Below are 19,695 nucleotides of genomic sequence, written 5' to 3'. Positions count from 1 at the left end.
TATATATATATATATATATATATATATATATATATATATATATATATGGTTGATTCCACCTTAACTTTATACAAGCCAATCAATAGTCAAATTGGCTTTAATGCTCATCAACTAACGCATATGTGCAAATGAAATGATTTCTTGGTTGACAATGACTGAAGCATTTCAGGCCTGCACAGAGATTGTAATTTATTGCTTCTTCTGACTGCTGAGTGCCAATGTTTAAATTGGGTTAATCTTGTGGCAGATCCTCCAAAAGACTGAAGAAACAAGTGACACGTTTGCCAGGATGCTTTAGAGAACTTGGTCTGCTTGTGCAATTTGGGAAACTGTTCAGGAGTTTTACATCAAATCTCAATCAGATTTATTTATGCAGCAGATTTCAGCAATAATGAGGCTCAAAGTGCTTTAACTGAAGCATCATCATACACTCACCAGTAACAAACATTACATTTTGTCGAGTACCATCATCAAAACCATCAAGGCACATTAAATATGTTGGTTGACGTTCCGGTGACTATGGGTCGAAAGCAACTGTAAACAAGTTTTAGTCATGGTTCAAATGAACTTGGTGTTTCAGCTGTTTTGCAGTTCTCTGATTCAGTTCCAGATTTGTGGTTTATAGAGAACACAGCAGTGACGCAGCGCTGTCTGCGAATGAAGGCAACATAGGAATGAGCTGTAATACCTCAAACAGCACTAAACAGGCAGACCAATCAGGGTTGGTGAAGTCTAATCCCCAACAGGTGACGTCCTGCATGCTTTTGATGTTTTTCTGCTCTGACATTGCTGAGCTAATTGCTGAGTTACTCAGCAAGTCATCTGGTTCTGCAGAGGCATCATCATGAGCCATTCATGTGATTCAGGTGTGCCGAGTCGAGACAAAATCTAAAACCTGCAGATTACTGGTGCCTGTCTACAGGAGCTGACACCCCTCTAGATCAGTGTAGCTATGTAAGAATGGCCCAATCAAAGTCCAAATCGAAGTGAGAGAATTTTAAACTGAGTTGCATTGTACAGCAGCCGCTTTAGGGGAAGGCGTACAGTTTAGTAATCGCCCAATTCCCACTTGCGTAGATCTTTCTGAACTTCAAAATCATTATCAGCAAAACTGCGTCGGTTCAGCAGGGAGGCAGATTTGGTTTCTTTTTATATCATCCAGATGAACGCCGGCCAAATGTATTTTAGTCCCCCCCTCGCAGCTGAGTCCACGCTAATTCAGTCCATTTGCAGCGTTTGGAGACGAAGCCATATGCAGTCATTCTTCATATTTCCATTGACTTGAATCTCAGTCGTCAGCGCTGGGAGCAGCGGTGCGCCCATAAATCAGTCAGGCCCGCTTCAAGCAAGGCGTGCGTGTTGCTGTTGGACTCCTCTCAAGGTTCTGGAAGCAGATGATTCTATCCCGAGTCGGGTCGAGTCGAGGCGGCGAGGCCGACGTCGGCGCTCAGCGTGCGTTCCCTTTGCCACGGTCTAATTCATTTCTCAGGCTTGTCGCCTCGCTTTTGTGGGGCTTCAGAGTCTCCTCTCTATTCTTCCTTGGGAGGGAAGCAGGGGGTGCAACCCCCCGCGTGTGAGTGCTGATGCAGGCCCCCCGGGGGTCACGGGAAGGGGCCCTCTGTTTAAACACAGTTGTGCGCTTCGCCGGCGCAGAGCATTCCTCGGGGCGCAAACAGGTGGTAAATTAAGCAGACGGTGACGGATTGCCACCCTCGGAGAAAGAGAAATATGTTTTGTTTGTTCAATTTTTGTTTTTCATCAGCGCCGTAGCTACGGAGACGGCAGACACAAAGGGATTATATTCTCGCCCGACGACCCTTCCTCTACAGACACACACACACACACGTATACTCTTCCCTCTCCCTGGTGCCGGACGGAGGACAATGAATCAAAAGATCCACCCGGCCATCTCTCCGCAGTCACCCAAGGGTGGAGGGTCCCCGATCATTCACTCAGCTGATAACCAGCAGGGGACAAGGGCTTCTGCGCGCTAATTAGGCGAACTCTAATTTCATTAGCCTCTCCTCCCCACCACCCCCCGTGTCTAAAGCAGCAGCAGCAGCAGTAGACCTAAAGAAGATCAACTCTGTGGGAAGTCTGGCTGGAAGGGAGACTCGGTCAGCGGCCATTGTTGGAGCTCGAGATCATCCTGCACTTCCTCTCCTCGACAACGCCACTTCCATTTTCTAACTGGTGTCTATTTAACTTAAACCAAGTGGCACAAGGTGTGTGTGTGTGTGTGTGTGTGTGTGCCTGAGGAGGGGGGTTTGTGTGCGCTTCAATGCGCCCTGAGGTCTGAAAACACACTTGAGAGTGAAAGCAAGAGAGGCAAGACACTGACAGGGAGCCTGGGCCCCTGCGCCACAGCCGGGTCTCCTCCAGCCGAGTCCATCAGCGATCCCCGTCCCCCCGCCGGATTCTCACGCTGCGGAGTTGGATGGAGTTCTGGGAGCAGAACCCCGGACAGCTCATGAGGTCGGAAACACATCCCGATTCTCCCCCGGACCTTTTTTTTCCCCCTGAGGCTGCGAAGACAAATAGTGGCCCCAAGCTTCTACCCCATCAACCACCCCTTCCACCCTCCACCCTCACTCACACCCTTTATGTGTCGGGATGAAGGAGAGGGCTGCAGTGAAAGGCAGGGCTGTGAGAGTTCGCTGTCCTCGGCCCAACAGGCCTTCTTTCTCCTGAATTTGTGTGCAATTTGCTCACACCGTGCATTGAGGGATGCACACTTGAACACCTCGATTCATTTTCTGGTATTGACAGGGGTTGACTGATGAAGACTGACAATGAAAAGGAAAACTTTCTTTTGGAAAAATAAAAAGATGTGTAACTTTAGTTTTTGCATTGCCTTCATCACCCTTGAATCTTTTTTTCTATTTGGTTACATTACGGCCGCAAATCCGGTGAATTTGGTTTTGGGGTCGTTTGTGACCTTATGGTGTCTGATAGTCCGACAGACTCGGACACCAAATTTGCAATGTTTGTTACATTTTCAGCTGCTGCAGTTCACTTTCACATTGCCAAATGAACCAAACGCTTAGAGAAACCTGACCCTTTACTTTACCTGTGTTCACCTAGAACTGCAAAGGGAAACGACATGAAAACCTCCAAGAAGACGATGAGGGCAACTTCCTCCTTCAACAAATGTAAAAGAAAAAGAAAAAAAAATGGAGTAGTAACAGATTTTAGTGATTGTAAGATTTCTCTTTGGTAAAAGACCATGAGGCATTTCTCCTGCTAGCGTTAGACTCACATGATTGTTTTTGGTTGTATTTACCCAGAATGCTTTGCACTATATTCCTCTTCCTGCTTTTGGAGCGGCCTCTGGTCCACTTGGTGTTCATATTTAAACTGCACCAGAGTTCACTTCAACTGAACAGAGACCGAGGTGTTTAGGCAGATCAGAGTTAACTTTTTTGGTCCACATGAGGGTTCACACATCACACCAGGCTTTAATCTAGTTTGATCAAAGCGGAGTAAACAGGATTGGTGCGAATGCACCCTAACACAAAGTAGCACTTAACTGTGAAGTGGACTACATTACAAGGCATTCTGGGTAAATGCAACCGAAACAAATGCAAGAGTCTACCATTAGTTTGAGAAATGACTTGTGGGCTTTTACCAGCGACGACCTCTAAAATCTGATGGAACTCCATTTTCATTTGAAGAAGGAAAGTTTTTGAGTTGTTTCCTTCAGCAGTTCGTGGTGCAGTGCCACCACAGGCACTGTGTGTGTGTGTGTGTGTGTGTGTGTGTGTGTGCGTTTGTAATACCTTGTGGAGACAATTTTCCTGACACATACTATGTTGTAGGGACCAATTGCTCCTTGAAGGGACCGAAGCCTGGTGCCCACAAGGGGAAACACTGTTTTTGAGTCAGGGGTTAGTGTTAGGACTAAGGTGTGAATTGAGTTTTGGATAGGGTTAGGGATAGGTATGTGATGGTTAGGGTTAGGAAAAGGGTAAAGGTTAGGTTTAGGCTGTAGAAATGAATGGAAGTCAATGGAAAGTCCCCACAAAGATAGCCACGCAAACGTGTGTGTGTGTGTGTGTGTGTTACATTTTCAGCTGCTGTGGTTTGTTTGACGCAGTGCAATGTGAAAGCGAACCACACCGGCTGAAAATGTAGCAAATGTTGCCATTTTGGTCTTCAATCTAAACAAAATTAAGTCTACTGGACTCCCAGGTGTGAAAATTCCCTGTTTCCCACCCATTTTTATGCTACAAATGTAATTTGTTTTCTCACACATCACTATTATGCACAACTCTGTTCCGTCACATTAAATCCCAAGTAAAACGCACTGACTTGTACTGTAAGAAAAAATAAATAAATAAATCAGAAACACCCTGGACTCAATCAAAAGTTTGGTGTTGAATAAAATCAGGTTGCTGCTTCGTGAACTCTATTGAATTTGGCTCAGATGAAATCATTCCCACAGTTTTAGGTTTAAAAAAAAACACACCATCCACTCATGGTATAATTGGACATTCCTGGCTAAACTCTTAGAACAAAGCCCTTCACTTCAAGCACACATTAGCTGCTGAGCTGTTTATCCCCCTTGTTGCATTCACTGTGACATGGTAATCGCCAACTCTGCTTTGGGCTCGACTCTTTCCCTGGTATGAAAATATCTACCACAAGCAGAGTCCCAGATAGGTACCAGGTTTTTGGGAGTTGGTGGGGGAAATTGTCAGTTTTCAGATGTTCAGAGCTCCAACTTCACACCTGACGGATCAAATGGGGAAATAAATTGACTCCAAAGTTCTATTATTTGCAGATGTGGAGTCGTACACATCAAATCCGTTCAAAAGAAGTCAAAAATCCAGCTCCTCCACCGGGGACCTGAGCGCTCTACGTTGGAAAGTTGTCGTTGGGGTTTCCTGTGGAAACTGGTGCATATTGGCGAGTGTGTTCGCATTGTGGAGAAGGTCAGAGGTCAGAGTTTAAGGGAGGAGCCGGTGACACGCTGCGTGTCTGAGTCATTTTTATACAATGTTCTCTAGATGCTTGTGGAAAAAAGGTGGAGTGGCAACTTGAAAAAAGCTTTTATAAGGTATATTTATATTTTTTGCACCTGCATATTTTCACCCTGAAAATGTTTGAAAAAAAAAAAAAAGATTTTTAATTCACATTTAATATATTTATTTGGTGTGGAAAAGAACCGCATTACGACAAACGTTTATATTTAATCAGTCGGAAAGTATCGGTGTACCTGCTATTTTGTAGGACTGAAACGATTAATTGAATTAATCCAAATATATACAAAAAATACATGAATTTGCATTTAAGATAAAAATAAACTTCTTTGTAAATATAACTCAAGTGGGGTAGTTTTAGCTTCGCCTGGTTCAAATTCTGTTTTTTAAAAAAATAAACAAACCAGTTAATCAAAAATGTTTTTTTTTTTTTTTTTACCAGATTAGCCAATCGAATGTTTATTTTTCTTGTTTAATAATGGACTAATTGTTCAGAGGTTTCTTTTTTGCATCTTTTTAATATATTTCAAATATTGTTAAATAAACGCGTAAGTGAATAATCTGCACAATGTACCAATATCTATCAATTAATTGTCAGTAACTGATTAATCGGAAGCTAAAACAATTCTTAGCAAACTCTGAATGTTTACATTTGTGACGGTAGGACAGAAAAGTCTTTTTCTGCCAACAACCAGCTGACGCACAAGAGAGCAACTTATGGTTGCTACACCGTTTCGTCCTACTCAATAAGCATACTCTAATAAAAGCTTGGAGTTTTCTAAAATATTCGGTGCCAGATTTTTTTTTCTTCTGCAATAAAATGTGACTCTTTCATAAGGCTTTGTATTTATTCTCAAATCGGGGTGCCAAACGTGTCTGACGTATTTAAAATTGATTCAAAGATTCATAAATGAGAAGATAAATCAGAATTATTGAAGTTGCGCAGGAAGCTGTAAGTCCTAACTCACTTATGTTTTCATTATTCCAGTGAGACTTGTCGCCAATCTACACTGCAAAAACACAAAATCTTACCAAGTATTTTTCACGTGCTTCGTATCGCAAATATCTTGGTACAAATGAAATGAGGCGTAGCCAACTCGCAAAAAACTTTTCAGCAAAATATAGAATATATAAATCTATAACTCCTTAATGTTGATGAAAACATGAGTATTTTACTTAGAACCAGACACTTTTAACATAAATGAAGTAATCTGGCTGTGGAACCAATACTTTATAATCAATATCAAGGAATTATTAACTCAACAATCTTTTTTATTAGCGGGTCCAAACTAGAAGTGACACTAAAATTGCAATTCAATAAATGGACTCCAGTTTTAGAGAACAATGAACAAAATGTGAATGGGAAAACCATTTATTTAATCAAACACGCACATATAGTTCAGCATATAAAATCTGTGCAGAAGTCACACAGTTAGCCTGTTTAGCTTAGCATAGCTTAACTCTATTTTAAGTGCCGTTATATTAATTCTATTCATGTAATCAAAGTGAAAAATATTGAACCGTTACAGATGACAAATTGCAAATAATTGTTCAATAGCCCCCTTTTCTTTTTTGCGTGCAGTAGTCTGAGGCTAATTTTTCTTATTTTTATTAAACGTCATTTCGTCAAACTGGGATGGAAATCAGCCACTTGGCTACAATCTCATGTAAATGTTATTAAATGTGTAATGTCCTATTTTGAAAATAAAAACAAAAAAACTTAACAAAAAAATATTGGTGGTTGTAAAACACGAGTAACATTTCAGTTGTGACTCTGCACTAATCTCTCTAGACACGTTGCATGTTATTGTTTACATCCAGACGTTTTCTTGAACTGAACCAACACACTCCACATCTACATGTTAAGATCTTCAAAGTTAAGCTGGCATAAATGACCTACTTCCCTCTCCCTCACTTTTTTTTTTTAATGAAAACTTTTTTCTGACCTATTAAACGTGAAGCCATTGGACCATGTTTTTCTTTTTAGCTGTCGTGTTGACAATTAAAAACAAAGCCTTTTCTTTTACACATCAGGCTAAATTTAAGATTTAGTACACTATATTGACACCTTTACAGCTAAAGCCAATGGTAGTCAATGTCGGCTCAGTAGCAGGGAGATGGAGGGCACGATAAGATAAATAAACAAACCGACATATCTGGTGGGCGTGGCCAGGCAGGGTGACCAATCAGATTTTAAGGTCAGCCTACACTTTGCTGAAAAGTTACTTCTAAATTAGACCAAGAATACTTGGGACGATTTTGTGTTTTCACAGTATAGTAAGACGTCTACTAGCATTAACGCATCATTCAAAGGTAGCTGACCCTCTGCTTTTCTTCTTCTTCTCCCCACAGCCGTCCAGGTTCACGTCCTCAAAGGCGACAAGGCAGGCGAGTGGTGGAAGTTCACCGTCAACATCATTTCCGTGTACAAGCAAGGCAGCCACCGCATCCGCCGTGGGGACCAGCTGCTGTGGGTGCGCGCCAAGGACGTGGCCTGCAAGTGTCCCAAGATCAAGCCGGGTAGGAAGTACCTGCTCCTGGGCTCGGACGACGACGCCCCCGGACAGAGCGGCGTGGTCGCCGACAAAGCCAGCCTGCTCATCCCGTGGAAGGACCTGTGGAGCCGTCGGCTGAGGAAGTTCCAACAGCGTGGCAAGAGGGGGAAGTGCTAAAATAAAAAGTAAAAACGGCTTGTGGGTGAGAGAAGAGGAGAGAGATCGGTGTGACGCCTCCCGCCAGGATTGAAAGGAGAAGAGATGGATGATGGATTAACTGAAATAGTCATAAGTAAAAGGGACAAAAAAAAAAGGTGAAGAGTAGGAGAATTGGTGGAGACTGAGTGCTGCTGCTCTGAGCTGGAGGAAAAGAGAATAATGTTTTTAGGAACTTTTTTTGTGTGAAGGAGCTCGCTCTACGGTTCCGTTTCTTCGTCTTTGAGGTGTGTTTTATCGTGTAATTGCAGAGTTTGCACCTAATTCCACAGACACGACAGAAACCCCTTTCTTACGCCATGGTGTTGCTGTACAACGCTCTTCCCCGCCAAGCCACAAAGCTCCTTGGGGAGGAAAAAAACTGCTCTGGAGCATCACCGGACTGCACACACGCCCATGTATGGAAGGTCGTTCCTGCAGATCTGCCAAACTGTCGTCTACTTTTGAGAAACGTTTAAACCTGTTCCAAGCTGCCAGTCTCTTGAGTGCCATGAACTTCCTGACCATGTAGGCGCGTTACCTCACTGGGTTCTGGGAACTAAGAGATCCAACTCTTTGCTCGGCTTCTACCTGCAGTTCAGGTGCATCTGAATATGTTGAAGCATCGTTGAAAAGTGAAATAGTTTTAGTCGTCGGTTCCAAAGTGAAACGCTTGTTAAGTAAGTTTAATGCCTAATATTACCTAAGTGTTAATTTTGATTATCGTAAATTACAGCTAATAAAAAAAGCTAAGCTTAACTGCTTTAGAAAATGTTTTATAAAACATAATGAGAGTAATAAAACAAGGTTGTTAATACAGAAATGTTGACCTACTGAAAGTAGATACATTCACTCAGTTCTTGCGCTACGATGATTTTTTTGGCTATTCTAAGGTGTTTAAGGGGTATTATTTTGCAAAATACACTTTTTTTATTTTAAAATATTAAAATGTTGCTCCCTCACATTTTTGATTTCTTTTTTTCATGTTTGAGAAATCTGTTAATCTCCCATGGCAACCATTCAGCTGTCCAAAATCACCTGGATGGACCTAGCCCTGCCTTTGAGGCAAAGCTCCTCCTCAGACATGTTGTTTCCAAGCTTCTGCCTCCCAGAGGACTCCCCCCACTCAGCTCCTTCAGACTAGCCAGCAGCAATTAGCAAACACCTGGTGGAACTGAGCATCTGCTGAGCTCCTAATGTGAGCGCTCAGTGCAAGATTGGTAAAAACATCGTTAAAGGATTAGTGGAGGAGCCATGTTATGATTTCCTGAAGGCGGAGTTTCAGAAAGAGCAGGAGCTTCTTAAAGAGACAGAGGCCCAATTTCAAGGTGTTAAATTACAAAATCAAATTTGTTTTAAGTCATACTTCATTTAGCATTTTCATAACAACTGAAGTTAACAGTTACTTTATTGTGCTATAAAATGGCAATATATGAATGGAAAACACAAAATGCTGCCCCTTTAAAATCTTTCTCTTAGTCGATCTTATGTGATGTCATTTTCTGAGAATCTTAGATTTGCCCTATAATAAGTATTTTACAGAACCTATGCGAGTTTTACTGTTGAAACAAATTCCTGAACCAAATTCACTTTTCAATGATTTTCCGCTTTATTGCGATGCACCTGCGAAATAACTTATGGTTGTGACCTCTGCAATGTAAAGTAACTGTGTGTGTGTGTGTGTGTGTGTGTGTGTGAGCGTGTGTGTGTGCATAAGTCATTGTTTTTATCTGTTTTTTTGTAGAAGATGCCGATTATATTACCTAGATAGTAGAGTAGCCGTGTCAACGATGCACTTATGTTTTTTTTTTGTTTTATTTTTGGTTTTTTACTAGTCTGAAGTTTTCAAACTTCTGGGATGCGTCCACAAAATGTTCCAAATTCCTGGAAAAGATGCACACTAGTCGCTTAGCTAGTCTGAAACCTGACCTGCCTCTCAGACCAACTGGTGTCTCACAGAAGAATCTAATAATGGACTAAACTTTATAACATCTTTTAGAAACGCCACATGCTCACTTTTTACTGTAGTTGACAAGCCTGATGACGATTGTGAATTATGCACATTTATTTTCAGAAACATTCAGTGTTGAAAAGAAGAAGAAGAAGAAAAAATCCCTGTGTAGTGATAAAATGTCACAGATGTTTATTGTGTAAGTGCGTGTCAAGTATTCATCACCTCAAAGTGTCTTTTTAATTCGACGAAGAGATTCTTCTATCTGTACTCGGTACTCGACATAAAGGCATGACTGATTGTCTGTATGTGAAATAGCTGTATAGTATTACTCCCTTTCTCCTCCCCTCTCGTTGTTAAACCATTAACCTGATATTCTGTGTCTACATGTGAACCTAACCCTTGTTTTCAACATTAGAAGCTTAACGAGCAGAAATTAAGAAGAAAAAAAAAATGTCCGCCGGTGTACACGGACTCCGGAGATCAAAGTGTCGCGTAACTCCGGTTACGTGGAGTTACGCCTTTACGGTACGATGCGCCGCTGTACTCTGCGCATCGTACCGTTTGTGTTTGATGGAAATCTGATTACAAAGACTCTGCGAGCAGGACTGGGCCGGAACGTTTCCTCCCCACTTGTTTTATTTGTTTTGTTTTTTTCTCGAGCTTTGCCGCTGAAAGGTACTTTCCTACCAGACCGCTCGCTCTCCACAAACAGAACCCAACTATTTTCTCCTCGTGTTTATATTCCAGCTTGTAAATGTTGTTAGGAGTGTCCGATGCAAAACTGTTGTGTAATGTCTTGTAATACTAATATATTATGTTTATCATAAATGAATATATTTAATGACACATGAGATAATGTGACTTTTCGTCTGTTTATTGATGACCTAAGCGTCTGTTTTTTTATTTTTTTTTATCATTTCTGCACTGGATTTTATGGAGTAAAAGCAAAAGGTTTCAAGTGTTTTGCTAAATGACTCCATTTAAACTGTTTTGATTCCCGCCACAAACACAAAGTCCATAAATCTTTATTTTAATGTAGTTCAAATATTTAGAAGCTATCTAGAGCAAAAGTTGTCCCAAAAAAACAAACAAAAGACATCATTAATTTACGTACATAACTGAATCTAATCATATTTCAAGTCAATTACGTAAATTTAATTTGATCCAAGTTATAAAACAGTTAAGTCACTTTCAGTTTATTATTCAGATTGGAAAACTTCACCTTAACAGAAAGAAACCTTCAGCAAAACCGTCTGCCATGACACAGACGGCAAACATTGGAGAGTAGCAGGAGAAAGTGGCAGAGGAAGCGCGGTCAGTATGTCCTGCAGCTAGCTAAACCTAAACTACAGCTGCTGATAACCTGAGATATTCTAGAAGTTAAAACCTGGAAAGTTTCATAAAGTTTTAGTCTTAAAGGTAGAGCTGGTGTAAGGAAATATCTTCCTCAGACTTTTAGAAGCTCTAGGAACCAGCAGTAAATCTACAATCTGAAAGCAAACAGTCCAGCCCTGAAGTATCAAATACATGGACTAGAGTTTCTCCATCACTCTTGGACAGGATATTTCACATTTTGGCAACCATCCAGAGGTGAAAGAAGGAAATCCCACAAACCTGTTTAATATGGGATTTACATCTTTATATGTCCTCCGTCGGTGCTAAATGTCTGCAGGTCACCGCATAAATCAATCACTGCTCTCAGCAAACATTTCCTCTGGAAGTCGCATCCTGTGATCGTCCGCAGCGGCTACGTCTTTTTATTCAGTCTGAGTCACATGGAAATGACATTCATCCGCTGCTGTCTGATTGCATAAAAGTGTTTTAACTTCACTTCTAATGTGGTTTAGTCAAATCATGCGTCATTGGGTGAAGCCATAACAATTCAAACATGGACCGTACTGAAAAAAGACATGAGCTGATCCAATTTAAATATGCTGTTAAATATACTGTTAATTGGTCACATTAACGGTAAATAAAGTTTGCCAAACTTCTTTTTTTTTTTTTAAAGTTAGAGCTACATTCTCTTTTTTTCAGTGTTCAAAAGCCAAAATGAGACTTTCATCTGTTTCCATTCACTGGAGTTAAATTTCTCACATTAGAGCACAAATTACAACCTATATGTTCTCAGTTTCATTAACTTTTTTTTTTTATTGCATTTTGAGCTGAGAGGTCTTTTGCCACCGTGGGAACCGACAGGTAAATCAGGTCTGACACTACATTACTTTTAAATCCCTACGTTGTGTGCCAGCATGTCGGGTATCCAAAACGCTGCTCTCAACATTTCCTTTCAATTTCTCTAAATTGTTCTTGGGTGACCATTGTGTTGTACTTTGTTCCCAAAGATTGATGTTCGACACATAGTCAGAGGTTGGCAGAGCATCCAATAATTGTGCTCATGTTGGAGCGGCAGGAGTAAAACATATTTTTACTCAAAAGTAAAAAGTAGGAAATTACTCATGAATAAAAAAGCTGATCAAAACCATCATTTAATGTTTAAAAATGACACCAGATGGATCAGAATATAAAGCTATGTGAAAATGTTAGCACTTTAAGCACCATAATGAGAATAATTCAAATAACGTCACCTTCTTAAAAATAATGGCCTAAGACATTTTTTTCTTTTTCCTTTTTTTTTTTTTTTTTTTGCATAAAGCTGTCATAAATTGTGAGTTTGTAAGTGGACCAAAATGCAGACTGGAGCTTGGAGTATATGGGTCATGTTGATGGATTTACTAAAAAAAACCTACAACTAAAAACCATGGAGACACAGGAATCCAGGAGATAAAGGGAGATACGGGAGGAGCCAGCAAGGAGGAGCTGAGAATGAGTTGCATGTTCACTGGGGAGGTTGATTAGTGGACAAGAAACAGGAAGCTGACTGGGAGAGAGAGAGAAAGTGGCACCGGGGGCGAGCAAGAATGAGAAATAAATCTAAAGCTAAAGAATAACCAGGCCTAAGAGACATAATTAAAATAGAGTAACAAATAATTAGATATACACAAAAAAAAAAATCAATTAACTAGAATCACTGCAAAGGATCGAAATAAAATAAAACAGAAATAAGGCTAAGCAAAAAATGAGATCAAAATAATCAAACCTCAAAAACAATTCAGGGTCTGAACAAAAACATCTTTTTTTTTCCACTTTTGGATAAAATTGACTTGGGCCGATATTTTAGGAGGGTGATGATAAATAACATAATTACAAAATCAGGCAAAAGGAAAAACATTTTTCCAAATCAGTTTCTTTCAATATAAAAGTTTTAGTAAAATCTGCAGATATGTGCCCAGGGAATTTTTGGTAAATAATAATAATAATAATAAAAAAGTTCTTCATTCAGTGAATTACTCAGTGGGTTGCATGTCTAAAGATTTTACTCATATAAGAGTAGCTATAAAATATTAATCAGGGAAAATAAAAAAAAAGTAGTGCATTGTAAAAAATACTCAAAGATAACTTTTTTCATTTTCCAAAACGTTACTAGGGTAAGTGTAACTAGTTTCTACCCAATATTGTCACTCTACAGCAACTTTTGTTGTCTTGAAATTCCTTTTGTGTTGATTTTTATCTTTTAAGCATCACTCTTCTGAGCTTCAAACCGAAGCACAACTAAAAAAATAAAATCAGATTTATGCCCTTTGACAAGATTGTGGAACGATCAAACTCTCCAGCATCACAGAAAAAAAAAAAAAAAACCCTCCTCTTCTTCTAATCAAACATTTTTTGTCTAGAATGTTGGAGGATTTTGCAGGACTTTTCAGAAACACTGAACCGAAGTTGCCAGTGTAACCTTAGAAAATATGAAGCAAATAAAACATCAGGAGCAAATGAATTGGAGCGTACGGCTGCTGCCAGAGAACTTGTCCTGCAGTGCTGATCATCATTTGTGTTGGATCACGCGCCTGCATAAACTTCACAGACAATAAGGACTGGCTGTAAGATTGCTATAACACAGGCATGTTAGTGAAGAGATGATATCACCGACGTGTCTAATCCAAACCACAGATGTTTTCGTTGAAGGCGGGAGGCTCTGGAATCTGTGGAAACCCCTTAACTTATTCCTATCAGGACGGGGGTTGACACACAAACATGCGGTTCTGAACCCACTACAAACGAGAGTCCGTCTTTTTTTTTTTTTGGATTGCACGTCGGGTTACGGATACGCTTTCAGAAACGCCTGGCCCACAATTGTGCCTTCGGCGCTGAAAGCTTAAGGGGTTTTATAACACAAATCTATTAGGATCATTCAAAGTCTGCTGGTGAAAAGGAACCAAAAGGGTTTCTAGCTGCTAAACGTTTGATTTTCCTGTTTAAAGCTCCCTAGTCGTCTTTGACAGTAACGTTAGGAGGTTACTGTCAAACGAAACAAAGTCTGAGCGTTGCACAACGTTTCGCTTGGACTTCGGTTGCTCCAACGATGCAGAGGTGGAAGGGAATGGGAGCGATGAAAAGGGGATCTGGGTGTGCTCAAACTTTTCCTCTCAACGTGCGCAAGGATGGAGCTGGAACAAGAACTTCAACATGATACAATCGCAGCTCTGGCTGTTCGTTTCCCGTAAGGCGGACTTCGTTTGGGCGTTGGGTTTCCAGCTGCACCGCCCCGTTGGAACTTTCCACAGAGGTTGGCGCTCCTAGATGAAGTAGGACAATTGTCCTTGTTGGGGGGTAAAATAGCGCTCTAGGCAGGGTGACATGCTGAGGGTGTCGTTGCTTTGATGACGGGGTGGCCCTCCGACCTTGGCCTTCAGCGGTGCGCCTCGCTTGGAAATGGAAACCGGCTGGACAAACAGCCCCAAACTCCTGTGACCTCCACTCCATGGTGGCGTGAGGATGGAAAAACTCCTGATTTCTTTATCAGATTCGGCCTGTGAAAACATTCAGGGGGATTTAGATTTACTGCCTTTTCCTTATTGTTCTTTACCCTCTTGTTTTGCCCTTGAAGGTAACCGGTGAGTGTTACGAGGCCTCTGCGGCTCTCTGCGGTCCTCAACAACATTACATCGTGAGTTATGAGACTTCCACGCATGTGGCTGAGTTTTATATTTCCATGGAGGCCTACGCAGCCTTCAAGGTACTACAGTACCGTGCAAAAGTATTCGTACCGCTTGAGCTTTTACAAATTTTGACACTTTACAACAAAAACCTTAACAATAAAAGCATTTTACACACTATTCATCTGCTTTACACAAATACACCAATGCTAGATTTGGTGCGGCCAACTGCTTTTGGCAGGTACGCTTATTACCTGTGTGTAATTTAATGTAGGTATAAATTCAGTCTTAGACATTTGCTAGAGAACAAACAGCATCATGAAAGCCAAGGAACACAGCAGACCTGACAGGTTGAAGTGTAAAGAAGTTTAAAGCACGGTTGGGTTACAAAATAGTATTCTAGTCTGAGTATCTCAAGGAGCACTGTTCAAGTCATCATCTGGAAATGGAAAGTTTCCTACTAAAACATCTAAACAGGCAGGGCAGGTAAGGAAGGTATTATGCAGAGAAACAACAAAAAGATCCATAGTAAATATTGAGGGGCTGGAAGACGGTCACAGTTCAGGTGGTAGACATGAGTCACAAAAAAGTGGAAAAAATAAAGCTGTTGTTCAGAGACACAAAACGATGTGTTTGAACTTATGGTGGAAAACTAACACTGTCAGGTAATGCAGGAGATGATGAAGAGGCATCACAGTGAAAACTCGGGATGAAGTGAAAAAGGAGTCGTTTAATATTGTCCAAAAGCCACTAGCAACATACAGGTAGGCAAGAGCTATGATCAGCAACAACAGCCAGCTAAACGGAGGATCTAGCAAAGAACAAAAAACACAGGTGGGATGAAATGCAGACAAGGGATAACAAGAAACGAAGATCAGCTGCAACCAATAATAGGGAACGCCATGACACATATTATTTTGGTAATAAACCAAAATACAAACACCAAAAACTAAGATCATGACATTACCTCCCTTCAAAGGGCGGCTACCAGACGTAAAAACAGTTGGGGCGGGCGGAGGGGTGCTGGGTGCCAACTGGGGTATGTGGAGGACCAGAGTCCAAACAAAAAGAAAAATTAATCAGGCGGCTGCCCATGCAGCCAGGGTGTTGCATGCCGCAACAAGTCTGGTGACTGACCAAACTGAAGCGGGTGCCGAACTCGTCGCACCTCCCGAGGAAGTCCAGCAGGCATCGACAAAGAAGGGAGACCTCCCAGCAGGAGGCCCAGCAATCGGTGGCTTCGGCGCTCGACCCCCTGAAAGAAGACCGGTGACCAACGGCGTCAGCACCACCGCAGGGAGTCTCTGCGTTGGTGCTGACGCAGAGATCCAACAGCTGATTTGAGACTGTTTTTTGTAAGCCAAATTAGTTTATATTTCTATTTATTTTGTATATTCCTTGATATAAGCATTTTGTGATTTTGTACAGATTTATATATAAAATTTTTTTGTAATGTAGTTACTTTATAAAACAAAGTAATCCCCCCCTTCAAAAACGTGGAACGTTGCCTGTGATATTATTAGAGGTATTTAAAAAAAACTATGTCAGTTTTGTTTTTTGGGGGTTTGTTGCAATACTGTCCACTCCTACCTGACACAATGGCGAAAGGTCACCTGCAAACATAAGCATGTGGTATGTATGTATGTACATACTTTACAAATACACACCTGTTGCATTGGCTCACCTGTGTGTTACAACAAAGTCCATCCTTAAATTCACAATCCCCTCAGCATGGACGGGGAAATGTGAGCACTTGGCCCCTCGATATACATTCAGTAATCTAAGGATTTTCAAAAGATTGTTGTGAACCTTGTTGGGCTACATTTTAGTACAATGTCTGTTCTTACCATGCACACAAGAACTCCACATGACGTTCCATCCTGCTGTCTTGGGTGAGGAATGTAGAACATCCCCCCTCCCAATCACCAGGCTCTGCTGGAGTACAAATGATCTACTGTATGACTATGGCATTTATTAAAGAGCGAACCACCCAATTCTAAATAGTCTCGGGCCATTTGGCAACTACCCACCTGGTCGTTTCCTGGCAACTTTAAATTTGTGTCAGTTGCCCCAAACGGGTCAACGAATACTGGCGTTTTCTCCATCAGTAGAACCCGGGTCAAAAATAGTGAAGTACAAATTTTGAAAAAAAGTTGTTTTATACTTACAATGAGTGGTGGTTATGGCATACAACCCATGCTTACCACATTGTGGTACATCTAAGCCATCTACACAAAACAGGGAGACATTAACAAACTTGCATCTAGCTTGTGATCTGATGCCTTTTTCCGACCTTTGACTGTGTCCTGCCATATTGCAGTCATGAAGTAGGAGTCCAAGGTTAGTACCCCTGTCAGCCTGCCCAGAATTGAAAGGTAGGCATTGATCACCTGGGAACAGACAAGTATTCTTTAAACATACTGATCATTTAACAGTACTACCAACAAAGTGAACAGGTGTTAAAATGTACCTCACTCTCCAACTTCCTGCCAGAGGCCAGGTCGAAAAGGTTCTTTGAGAAGTGCTTGTGGGACACCAAAGTGTCCTTTCTACCCCCGCCCAAATACTTTAATTACTCCAAAAAAGTAGTGTTAATGCAAATTAAACTTTCTAGAGTACTACAGAAAAAGCTCACTCTTTAGGAGAAGCTGCTGGATGGAGGAGGCCAAAACACCTTGAGCTTTGAAGGGATCCTCTCTTGGGGCAATCCAAAGTGCTTAAGGTGATCTATATTTATTTTGCACTTCCTCTTACCCTTAGAAAGAAGGTTTGCACTCTTGCCCTCTATGAGTGGATCCAACATGTCGGCCTCCATTGACCCACCCTTCCTTTGCTCCTGCCTTATGTTCTTCAGGAGACTCAGCTCCCCACCTTAAAATGGTCCTCCTCACCCCGTTGCTGCTTCCTCTGCCTGACCTCTTCCTGGTTTTTAAGGACGTTGGCCGACACTGTAAGTCGTGACCTGCTCGATTAAGCTTCTGCTTAAAGCCTCCTGACAAAGGAGCCTCTCAACCTTCTGCTCTGTGATCTGTAAGTAAGCCAACAAAATTTGTGTTGTGATGTACTGATGGCCCAAGCAAGAAGGCTGTGAAAACACCTTACCTAAAACTTTGTCTGGCCTCCCTTCCAAACATCAAAAAGTACGGTGTGTGTTTAGTTATGTGGCTCTTTACGGGGGTGGTCTACAACCAGTTTGTTCAAGTAGAAGAGAATTCAGTAAGTCATACCTTTGCAACTAGCAATGCAACCACATTTCCAAGACGTTTGTTAAACACAGGCTTGGATAATAACCTTTGAATTGTACCGTTCAAGTTCTCCACAAGGCCGTTGGTTTGGGGGTGACACGGTGAGCATAAGCTTCTTTGAATATTCAGCTTCTGGCACAAACCATAATTCACCTAAGAGAATGACAAGTCTACTAGGTCTCCTTTCTGAGAAAACATTTTTTCAGTTCTTTACCTTGACTACCACCGTGTGTTAACAGTGTTTTGTCCTGGGCTGCTTTGTTCTATATTCCTTAGTTTTTCTTCGATTTGATCCGTCTTGTTTCTGTTTTACTTTAGCTTGGCCTTTCTTATTGTTTCCAGTTGTTTGTTTCGTGTCTCTAGTTATTCCTTGTTCTACTTTAATTATGTTGCTTAGGTCTGGTTATTCTTTAGTGTTGGATTCATAGTCTTTTTTGTACTCTCCCTCACTCCCTGTGCCATTTTCTCTCTTTCTCTCTCCCCTCACACCTGCAACCCGTTAACTCATCAGCCCGGGTCTTCTGTTCACACTCGCAGTATTTAAACCCCTCTCCTGCTCACCTCACACTCCTTGCTGGTTCTTCCCGTCATCCCCTTAGATCTGGTTCAGGTCAACTTCCTCCCACCTCAGTGGGATTGCACCAAGACTTTTCTTTAAGTTTTGCCTTTGTTCTCTGGCAACAAGGTCACTGAGCAACCTGAAATGGGGAAACTAGATAAAGCATAAAGAAATACTCACCCATTTGGATATCATTTTCCAATCCAGGCCAGCAGCAGCACCTGGCGATGGCGCTGTGGGTTTTTTGCCATCCAGTGTCCTCTCGAATCACTATGGTGGAACTTGACGAAAAGTTTGTCTGTCTCCTCTGCTGTAGACGCAACTTTGCCCAGGTGTTGTCTTGTTTCTCCTCCACCTGCATATATAATGCTTTTGTTTTAGACTTTATGGTATTGCGATAATATATAATCACATTGCAAGACAATGCAATAATATTTGTTGCCTGATAGTTATGCACTTACCTCTCAGGACAAAAGACTTTCTCCGCTGTTTGTTTTTAGTCCTTTCTGGGTCCTGACATGCTTTAAAATCCTAAATTTATTTTACTTTTCTGGGATCCATAGTTGATTTCAAACAGACAAGTGATCCAGAAAATGATGGTCTAGAACAGCTATGTAGGCACTGTTTTGTTTCTTGGTTTTAAACTACTCCTTTCTTCCAAGCCCAACCAGTTTGCGAGTGTTTTATGTCGGACGTAGACTGCTCCTCTACACCTGTAGACAGGTGTGTTTAGTCTGAACCGATTTGTCCCCCAATTTGCTTTGTGTCGACTAAAACAAGCAGGGTTCTGTAATTTTGTGAGGTCTTCATATGAAAGGTCAGAAACTTTGATCTCCTTGGATGTCACAGCTGCGTTCATTGTTTTAATGTTTCTATCGTCTTTTGTCGTTTCCACACTTTTAATGTTTATTGATGTTTATTGAGCACTTTGTCACACCTACTGTTGTTTTGAAGTGTTTTATAAGTAAAGTAGGAGTAGTGATCGTAGTTTTGTCAATAGTTAACTTGCAGCATGAATGCAAACATTTATATAATTACACCTATAACACTCGAATAATCAATGACTTAGTCATAGACAGACTTCATTTTCATTCAGTTGCACATTTAAAATGTATATATGATCGAAATTTTATTGCAGAGCTCCAATAATAACAAAACAAATATGTAATAATAAAAAGTATCATTGTAATAAATAATACAATACAATAGATAAAACCTAATAAAATACAATAAAGTACAATAATAAAACCTAAGCTCAGAGCTGGAGTTAAAAA

The 19,695-nt window shown here is 41.0% G+C and overlaps 1 protein-coding gene across 3 annotated transcripts in view; it reads left to right on the top strand.

Moving 5' to 3' along the window:
• Nucleotides 1-8,444, top strand: part of LOC106959604 (netrin-1-like) — a 72,142-nt gene extending 63,698 nt beyond the window's left edge. For all 3 annotated transcript variants that reach the window (XM_015052302.1, XM_015052301.1, XM_015052300.1), the window contains exon 7: nt 7,335-8,444. In XM_015052302.1, the coding sequence (XP_014907788.1) occupies nt 7,335-7,654 (320 nt within the window). In that variant the 3' untranslated portion in view covers nt 7,655-8,444. The remainder of the gene's footprint in view (nt 1-7,334) is intronic.
• The last annotated feature ends 11,251 nt before the right edge of the window (nt 8,445-19,695 follow it).

The sequence above is a fragment of the Poecilia latipinna genome, unplaced genomic scaffold (assembly GCF_001443285.1).
Source record: "Poecilia latipinna isolate Pla-1442-1.1 unplaced genomic scaffold, P_latipinna-1.0 Scaffold1100, whole genome shotgun sequence".
Taxonomy (NCBI): domain Eukaryota; kingdom Metazoa; phylum Chordata; class Actinopteri; order Cyprinodontiformes; family Poeciliidae; genus Poecilia; species Poecilia latipinna.
Note: the sequence above shows the minus strand (reverse complement) of the source record. Positions and strands in the feature narration are given on the sequence as shown.